We start from the raw sequence: 8,537 nt of genomic DNA, 5'->3' as shown, positions 1-8,537 counted from the left end.
CTTCCTCCCTTCCCCTCTACAAGCAGTAAACAACGTTATACGAATGGAATAAAATTAAATCTAATTTAGCAAATGACCTTGCAAGCCAGCGATCCCCTGGGCACAGGTCAGAGCCCTTGCGCGCACACCTCAGGTCGTGAATTCTGCATTCCTCGGGGGGGGGGGGGCAGTGGGGGGGGGCGCTGGAAGTCACCCGGGGCGCCCCTCCCCCAGCCCGAACGCTGACCCGCCCCCAGGCCACCTCCACCACGAGGGAGCGGTCCCTGCAGGCAGCCCACCCCACATCAGCCAGGAAACTCCCCCCAGGCTCCGTATCAACTAACCCCCAGACCCCCCACGGAGGGGAAGCCGGTCTCAATGTTGCTCAGAAGGAACGTGGGCACCCGGGAGAAGGGCGAGAGGGCGCCGCAGGGCACCTCCCCCGAGAGCCTGAGAGCCTGGCTGCCTGTCTCCCCCCCCCCCCCGCCGCCCGGGGGCGGGGAGTGTCTCGCCCTGCACCCACCCACAGCGGGCGGCCCCTGCGCAGTGGGCTGGGGGGCTCTCCCAGGAACTCGACAGTGCGCGTGATCTGGGCGGCTCCCACACGGCTCTGTGGTGCCCGGGCGTCCGTCACCCCAGCCCACGCAGGCACTTGCCAGCAACCGCGTGGCCGTGCCCCCCCCCCCACGCTCGGCACCGGCAGGCGCCAGGGCGAGCGTCCCCAGGAGGAGTGAGGGTCCAGCCCCAGCGGCGACGGCAGCAGCCGCTGGGGACCAACCAGCTGCACCGAACACCACAAGACACACAGGGACAGAAGACACAGACAGCCCTCTGCGTCTCCAGTTTACGACGTTTTATTTACAAAAATAGGCTGGAAGGGACAGGGCGACCAGCCCCACGCTCCTTTGTGGGGGTGTGTGGGGGGGAGGACTATGGTTCCCCACGTTCCAGGTGGTGGGTGTGTCCTGACCATTTCCCGAGTTGCAGGTATGCCCTTCAGAACCGGGCTCGCTAGAAGCTCGGGTGGGCTGCGGGGACGCGAGGGGGAGGGGGCCGCGGAGGCGGCTCGCGGTGACCGGTGCCGCGCCGGTGCGGGCGCCTCCTGCGCTCGGCCACACAGACAGGCCCCTCCTCGACCTCGACACCGAACGCCGCCGCGTTCTCGGGGCCGCGGGCGTCTGCGGCTCCGAAGGACACTTGCGCGCTGACGGGACGCCGCCGGCCCGACGTGGCAGCCAGCGCTAAGACATGACCCCGAAGACGGGGTTGTGGCGGCAGATGCTGGGGCCGCACTCCTCGTAGTCCTTCTTGGTGTGGCAGACCTGGAAGAACTCGGGCTGCGGGCGACACGCGAGGGCCCTGAGTGCCCCGGGACTGGGGACCCCCGCCCCCCGTCCAGCCTCCCTCCCTCCAGACCTGGCGCGCTGACCGTGCTGACCACCACGCTGAGTTCGTCTGGGGCCAGCTGCACCCCTGCTCAGCCTGCGGAGGACCGGCCACACCCCACCCTGAATTAGCAGCCCGCCCCCTACTCACACATCTGGGGGGTGGGGGTCGTGACTACTGGGGACAGTCCCTGGAGCCACGGCCAGTGTGGACGTCCCAGGTTACGTGTGGGTTCCAGGGCCCCACACCTGTGCTCGCCCCTCGTTAGCGAGGGCACTTGAGAGCTTCAGCGAGCACTGGGATCTCTGGGGCTGTCCGGGGCCACACCCACTCTCTGACCTCCCCGAGACCACACCCGTCCACGCGCACAGGGGCCCGCAGCGCGGCTCGGGGACTCACGGTGGAGGCCAGCATGGAGCCGCCGAACCACACGGCGTAGCGCTGCATGTGGTGCGTGATCACCTGCACCTCCACGGGCCTGGGCTGCCGAGGGAGGGGACACGGTCACTCCGGTGTGGACGGGGCTTTCCAACCACCGTTCCCCGGACGGACGCCGTCTCCGCCCACCCTGACGGCGGGGCCTCTCCACATCGGGCCCCCAGCCCCACCCCCCCCAGCCCCTCAGTTCTCCCACACCTGACCCCCAGCACCCAGCCTCTCGCCTCGCAACCCCCCACCCCCACCCTGTCCCCCACCCCCCCTGCCCCCTGCCCTAGCCTCAGGCCCCCAGCCCAGGGGGTACTCTGTCTGAGAACTCAGCAGGCAAGCCCGGGAGGACTTATTTTTCACACTGAGGGCATTTAAATAAGGGAAAAATCCAAGCAACTACCCAGTTCATTTTTAAACTGAACAAATGAGATGTTTTAGCCATGTAGCAGTAACTCCAAATGACACGAAGCGTCCCCAAAGTGCCGTGAGAAGGGACACTGGCCGGCAGTGTGAGCAGCAGGTGGGGGCCCACACGTGCTCCCGGTCACCCCGCGCCGAAGCCCACCCCTGCCCCGGAGCCCACGCAGGGTCACCGGCCAGGGCGCGGCTGGCCCCGGGGGTGGGCTACACTGTGACCCCTGCGCAGGCGGGATGTTTGGGTCCATGAGAGCGTCCCTAAGGACGTCAGCAGTCCCGCCTGGAAAGGGGCCCCATCGGCCCAGAGACCGGTCACCACACGCCTGATCGCACAGCACAGAGGGGTCTGCTGGCTGCTGGGGCGGGGGGCAGGGGCGGGGAGGGGGGCAGATCGCTGCTGCGGCACCAGCACTGCCGGCTGGTCTCCACCGCACGCTGGCTCGGCAGGAGTCAGGCAACCGCCTCGGGAGGCCACCTCCCTGCGTGCCTGGGAGGGGGATTCGAACACGGCTCTCCTCCCCGACACGCAGACGACCCCGCTCCGCCGGCTCCCGGTCAGGGGGGAGGGAGAGCCGAGTCCGCCGCCCCCCGCCCGGCCCCCACCTTTATCCGGCCGCCGCTGAGCTCCTCGCTGAGTCTCAGCCTGGCATCCACCACCCTCTTCAGATCTCTCTGCAGCCGGCGTCCGAAATCCCTGAACATGGTGGAGCCTCCTGAAAGAACGACGTTCTGGAAGACACAAAGCAGAGGGTTTCCTGGGGGGGGTCCCCTGCCCACCCCGCATGCACCCCGCCTGCCCGACCCCCCCAGCGACCGGCCCACTTTGGCCTGTCGGAGGGGACAGTCGGAGGGGACAGCCGGCCAAACGCAGCGAGCGCCACTGGAGGAGGGCATGGCGCTCCCCCCTGGCAGACACACCCCTCCCCTTGCGTCTCCCCACCCACGGTTACAACCGAGGGGACCGGGCAGCAGCCCCGCCCCCAGTGCCCGCTGCGTGCAGCCCGGCAGCCGCACGAGGACCGGACAGCGAGCGGACCGTGTGAACCGCCGGGCTGGCGGTCACGGCAACAGCCTGCGGCCAGGCGACACTGGACGCCCGGCTCACCCGGCCCTAATGACCTCGGGGAAACGGGTCTTCTGATCGGCGCCTGAGCTCTGGGAAGGGCGACGCCGGCAGGAGGTGTTTTCAGACGGGACCCCTGACGCCGCGTCCCCTCTGTCACCCTCGGATCCCGCTAAGGGGCCGCGGCAGAGGCCTGGGCAGGGGGCACCGGCGTGGGGAGCCTCATTAAATCTCCTGCCAGATTTTGGCGGAAGACCTGTTTCCCTTCAGGGTGCAGGGTGTCCCTTGGGACCGTGAGGGGGAGTGAAGCACGCCCAGACTCACTCTCTCACAGGAACCATCACTGGGGCGGGGGGGGGGGGCGGGGAGCGAAGGGGGGACCGAAAAGGAGGGGAAACAAGGCGCCCTCCAGGGAGCCGGGCAGCCCCGCCTCCGGTCAGGCGTCCCGGGGCCGGCCGTGTGGACGGGCGAGCACATGTCACAAGACCCAGCGGGAGACACGGGTCCCGCGGTCCCTGGCAGCCCAGGTCACGGGTCACACAGAACTGCCCTCTCCTGGCCCCGGCCGTCCCCAGGAGCCAGCCCTGACCGGAGAGGGGGCGCCAGCACCCGCTCAGACGGGGTCGGACGGGCACATCAGAGACCAGCAGAAATGGAGCTGGGAGACAGTGTCACTGTGTCATTTACCTGCCCCGACAGCAGCGCCGTCCTGCCGCGGGTGTCCCTGTCCCCTTCCCTGTCTCCCAAATGCCCCTCGCCTCTGTCGGCACCGTTTGGGCTTCCGCCCGAGTCGGCTGCAGTCCCGGCAATGCCGGAGAGAGCGCGCCCGTCTCTACCACGGGAGCTGTGCCGCGCCCGAGGGCCCGAGAGGAAGTGCCCGGGGCGGCTGCTGGTCCCAGGGACGGGACGGCTGGGACTCGGCCTCTCCCTCCACGGCCCCAGCCTGCCTGCTGCCCGCCTCCTCACCGAGACCCGAGCCGCTGGCGGCCCGACAGAAGGACCAGAGGGTCCCCAGAGCAGAGGACCCCGCCTTGAGAGCGCGTGGCCAGTTCCCGCCCCGGGTCCCAGCCGGCCGCCCATGCTACAAATGTCGCAGGTCCGGCGGGGGGGGCCGCACTGCACGAGGGCCCGTTCCTCACGCTCAGTCCCGGCACAGGCAGTGGCAGACGGAGAGAAAGCACGGGGACCCTGCTGGTCACTTCTCTGGAGAACCCCCCTCTCTGCCCGCCCCTCACAATCCGAGCTCCCTGCGGTCGAGGGCGGCCGCCCTGGGAGGCCGGGTGAGAACAAACAAAAAGGTGGAGAAGCACCGGCAGCTGCAGACACGGCAGGTGCCGCAGAGGAACACGGTCCGGGACAGTGCAGCGACCATGCACAGTGTCAGACGGGCACTGGACTGTGGGGGCGGTCGCTTCCGTTTAGTCACGCACATCAGTAATAACTGGAGCGTGAAAAAGTATTCAAAGTTAAAAAAAAGAGTAAAGAAAAAAAACAGCAAGTAAATTTACTGAAAATCTTAAAGAATGGACATTCCCAGGAAAAAGTTGAGCAGGTATCACTCAGGACCTTTCCTTCCGTACACACACGAGCCACATTTTTACGTCAAGTGAGATACTGAGTGTAAACTCACAAGCTGCTTTTTCACCTAGCAATGGAGACTGGTCTCTCCCCATCTGAATTTACACTGACTCACCTCATTCTTTCTAAAGACTGCACAGTACCCCACCTTACAGATGAAAAGCTGTTGCCCTGGCTGGCATAGCTCAGTGGATTGAGTGCAGGCTGCGAAACGAAGTGTCGCAGGTTCGATTCCCAGTCAGGGTACATGCCTGGGTTGCAGGCCATGACCCCCAGCAACCACACATTGATGTTTCTCTCTCTCTCTCTCTCTCTCTCTCTCTCTCTCTCTCTCTCTCTCTCTCTCCCCCCCTCCCTTCCCCCTCTAAAAATAAATAAATAAAAATCTTAAAAAAAAACAAAACCCTAACAACATAAGTTAAAAAAAAAAAAGAAAGAAAAAGAAAAGCTGTACCGATCCCTCTTTCCCGAGCCCAACCCCGACGCTCTGGAACGCGCCGCCTGGGCCTGGGCGAGCTGAGCGAGGGGCGCGGCGCCCTCACGCCCGGGCACAGAGGAGTGGAAGGTGAAGGGCGGCCGCCCGGCCGTGCCCTCCTGCCGTCAGCATCTGACCACCAGCAACATCCCTTCGCCCTGTGACCACACGGATTGGCAGGTCCTCAGGTTTCAAAGAAGAATCTGGGGAAGAAGCGCTAGGGGAGCGTCCCCCCGGGGCTGCCCCAGGCCAGGCCCTCACGCGCCCCGCAGCACGGCGTGGGCACCGAGCCCGAGTCTGCCCCCGACAGGACCGGCGGGGAGCGCGGGCGGGCAGACCACGTGTATCTTCCCAGCAGGCGTGCAGTCGGCGTGGCCTGATCTGAAACACGCTGGCCAGCTGAGGGTGAGAGGCAGCAGATACTTCAACACGTCCAGGTCCCCGCGTCCTGCGTGCAAACGCGTAAGGCCTCCGCACGCCGGGAGAAGCCCTCTGCCACCACACTGGCCTTCAGCAAGTCCTCTGGGATGGGACGGGGCGGGGGGAGCACGGGGACGCCTGGGGGCCGAGTTCTCAGCCTGCTCTGAGGACGCTGGGCCACTGGCGGCGGAATGAGCCCCGGGCACCCCCCCGCCCTGCCCGGGCGGCGGCTCCTACCTTGTACAGCGGGCGGCGCACGTCGATGGGGCAGTTCTGGATGACCTCGTCCACGACGTCCGAGATGGACTCCATGAAGTCGGGGTTGGCGAACTGCGTTTTGTGGGGAGACAAGAGAAACGTGACCTGTTCCCCTCGACAGGAAGAAACAAAAACGCTTTTTGGAAAGTGTCTTTAACGCATGCGGAACTGAGCGTGCCTCTGACCGCACCGCACGGGGACGACCAGCAGGCTGGATGCGGCCCACGAGACTGCGTGTGCGGGGCCGGTGACCCCGTGTGCCCGAGAGAGGGGGGGAGGGAGGGAAACCGCCCCCACGACCACGGGGACCAGCCCCGCGTCACACACACAGCGGGACGTGCCGGTGAGAGCGCCCCAGCGTGTGCGTGATGCGTGTGAAATAACGAGAGACACTGTGAGTGTGCAGTGAGCACACCGGTCACAACACTGATTTATGGAAAAATTAGCCAGGGTTTAGAAGGAAGAAACACAGTCAGTGAAGGGTCGCTGCGGGGCGCCTCGACAGGGAAGCAACCTCACAGTCGCGTCGCCGAGGAAACGGCCTCGGCTCCGGCCCCCTCCGTTCCGGGAGCTGGAGCACAGAGAACCCCCGTCACACCTGAGGTATGTCTGGAAACCCAGGGGGGCTTCGATGCACATGAGCGCTGGGCGGGGAGGAGCTGGCACCCAGCTGCCCGCCAGCTGTCCCCCAGACACGGCCAGCTGCACGTCTGCGTCCGATCAGCACAGTCAGGGACACGCGTGGACGAGCAGGACACCATGAGGTGCCAGCAACACACACGCTGTGCCATTTCCCTGCACAGAACAGTCTTGTATCTGTCTAAAAACAGGCAGAGGTGGGCAACCTGCCTGTTGAACGCAAACTGAACCAGGTGGGAAGAGAGACCAAACTATTTTTTTATTTTATTTATTCATTTTTAGAGAGAGGGGAAAAGAAAGAGAAAGAGAGGGAGAGAAACATCCATGTGTGGTTGCCTCTCCTGCGCCCCCTACTGGGGACCTGACCCACAGGCCAGCCATGTGCCCTGACTGGGAATGGAACTGGTGACCCTTTGGTTCACAGCTGGCACTCAATCCACTGAGCCACACCAGCCAGGGCCTATTTTTATAATGCATTTTATTCAGCCCTGGCTCAGGGCTCAGTGGACTGAGCAGGGGGCGTAAACCAAAGGGTTGATGGTTCGATTCCCAGTCAGGGCACAGGCCTGGGTTGTGGGCCAGGTCCCCAGTGGGGGTGCAGGAGAGGCAACCACACATTCATGTTTCTCTCTCTCTTTTCCTCCTCCCTTTCTCTGAAAATAAATACATAATTTTTTGAAAAAATGCATTCTATTTAACCCTAAATTACTGCATCTACAAAAGTAACAGTGGTCATTTGTGACTGCCCGCTAAAACAGTGACACCGTGAGTGTCACCGAGCAGCTCGCAGGGGGAAGGCCAGCCCGCGGCCGGGAGCTGCAGCTGCAGCCGCAGTGACCGGCGGCCGGGGCACGTCAGGCAGGCGTCCTGGGTGAGAAGCTGGCATGGGGGGAAGGTTCCGCTGCCCCCTTTACGCAGGGGCAGCCTGCACTCGGCCCCTGGGACCGGCCGTGGTCCCATCGGTGCGCGGCTCACTCCAATTCCACGCCCTCCGACCGCTCCTCGTGCTCCGACCCGCCGCTAACTACACGCAGGTGAGCAGGGCTGTGGCGAGGCAAAGGGACCACCCCGCCCCACTGGAGAGACGCACGGACGGACGCACGGACTGACGCACAGAGACGCATGCGCGCCCACCGGCTCGGGGCGGGCCCGGACATCACGCACCCGAGGCGGAGGCACCGCCCCGCACACGCCGCCCGGGACGTGCTCCGGGGGCGGGGCCTCACCTCCGGGTGGAAGAAGATCTCGGGGCCCAGGAAGCGTTCGTAGCCCACGTCCACCACGAACTGCTTCTGGTTGATGGCGTTGATGCCCGTGTACTGCTTGATCCACCGCCGGGGGTCCACGTCGTACTTGGCAAACTCCTTGACGATGTCGGGGCAGATGTAACAGTACTTCTCCTGCGCGCACACACACACACACAGAGACGCCGCCGGGCCTGAGCGGCCGACCCAGGGCCTCCTCCGGCAGATGCCCGTGACCCCGAGCCTCAAACACCGGCGCCTGGAGACCTGCCCAGCCCCCCAACTCCGGCGTGGACACGCCCTCGGGCCGCGACGGTGGGGCGCCGCGATGGTGAGGCTCCCCGCACCCCGTCCGGCGCGGCGGCCGGAGTCGGAAACCACAGGCGGGCTCTGCGGGACGGTCCTGGGCGCTGGACCACGTACTGTCCCGCGCGGCGGGTCTCAGGGAGCAGCCCCGCACGGCGGTGACCCGGAAGGAGTGCGGCACGGCCACGCCCAGGGCTCCCAGCGCCGTGGCTGCCGGCCGCCAGCTCCCGTTCCAGAAACAGGCCTCGGGTGCAGGGGGGTGTGGAAGACAGTTCTGCCGACCCGAGGTTCTGTGTAAGGTGGCCCGTCCCCTGGGGCCGCCCACGCAGCCAGGGCCCCTCGG

General features: G+C 65.5%; 1 protein-coding gene across 4 annotated transcripts in view; it reads right to left on the bottom strand.

Moving 5' to 3' along the window:
* Positions 1 to 817: 817 nt before the first annotated feature.
* Positions 818 to 8,537, bottom strand: part of ACTR3B (actin related protein 3B) — a 32,116-nt gene continuing 24,396 nt past the window's right edge. For all 4 annotated transcript variants that reach the window (XM_045837851.1, XM_045837854.1, XM_045837853.1 and 1 more), the window contains 5 exons: positions 7,871 to 8,044; positions 5,985 to 6,077; positions 2,815 to 2,940; positions 1,765 to 1,848; positions 818 to 1,316 (listed from right to left, as the gene is read on the bottom strand). In XM_045837851.1, the coding sequence (XP_045693807.1) occupies positions 1,221 to 1,316; positions 1,765 to 1,848; positions 2,815 to 2,940; positions 5,985 to 6,077; positions 7,871 to 8,044 (573 nt within the window). In that variant the 3' untranslated portion in view covers positions 818 to 1,220. The remainder of the gene's footprint in view (positions 1,317 to 1,764; positions 1,849 to 2,814; positions 2,941 to 5,984; positions 6,078 to 7,870; positions 8,045 to 8,537) is intronic.

Source organism: Phyllostomus hastatus, unplaced genomic scaffold, assembly GCF_019186645.2.
Source record: "Phyllostomus hastatus isolate PE091 unplaced genomic scaffold, TTU_PhHast_1.1 phas_contig_244, whole genome shotgun sequence".
NCBI classification, from domain to species: Eukaryota; Metazoa; Chordata; class Mammalia; order Chiroptera; family Phyllostomidae; genus Phyllostomus; species Phyllostomus hastatus.
The sequence above is the reverse complement of the archived record's forward strand: the minus strand, read 5'-3'. Positions and strand labels throughout refer to the sequence as shown.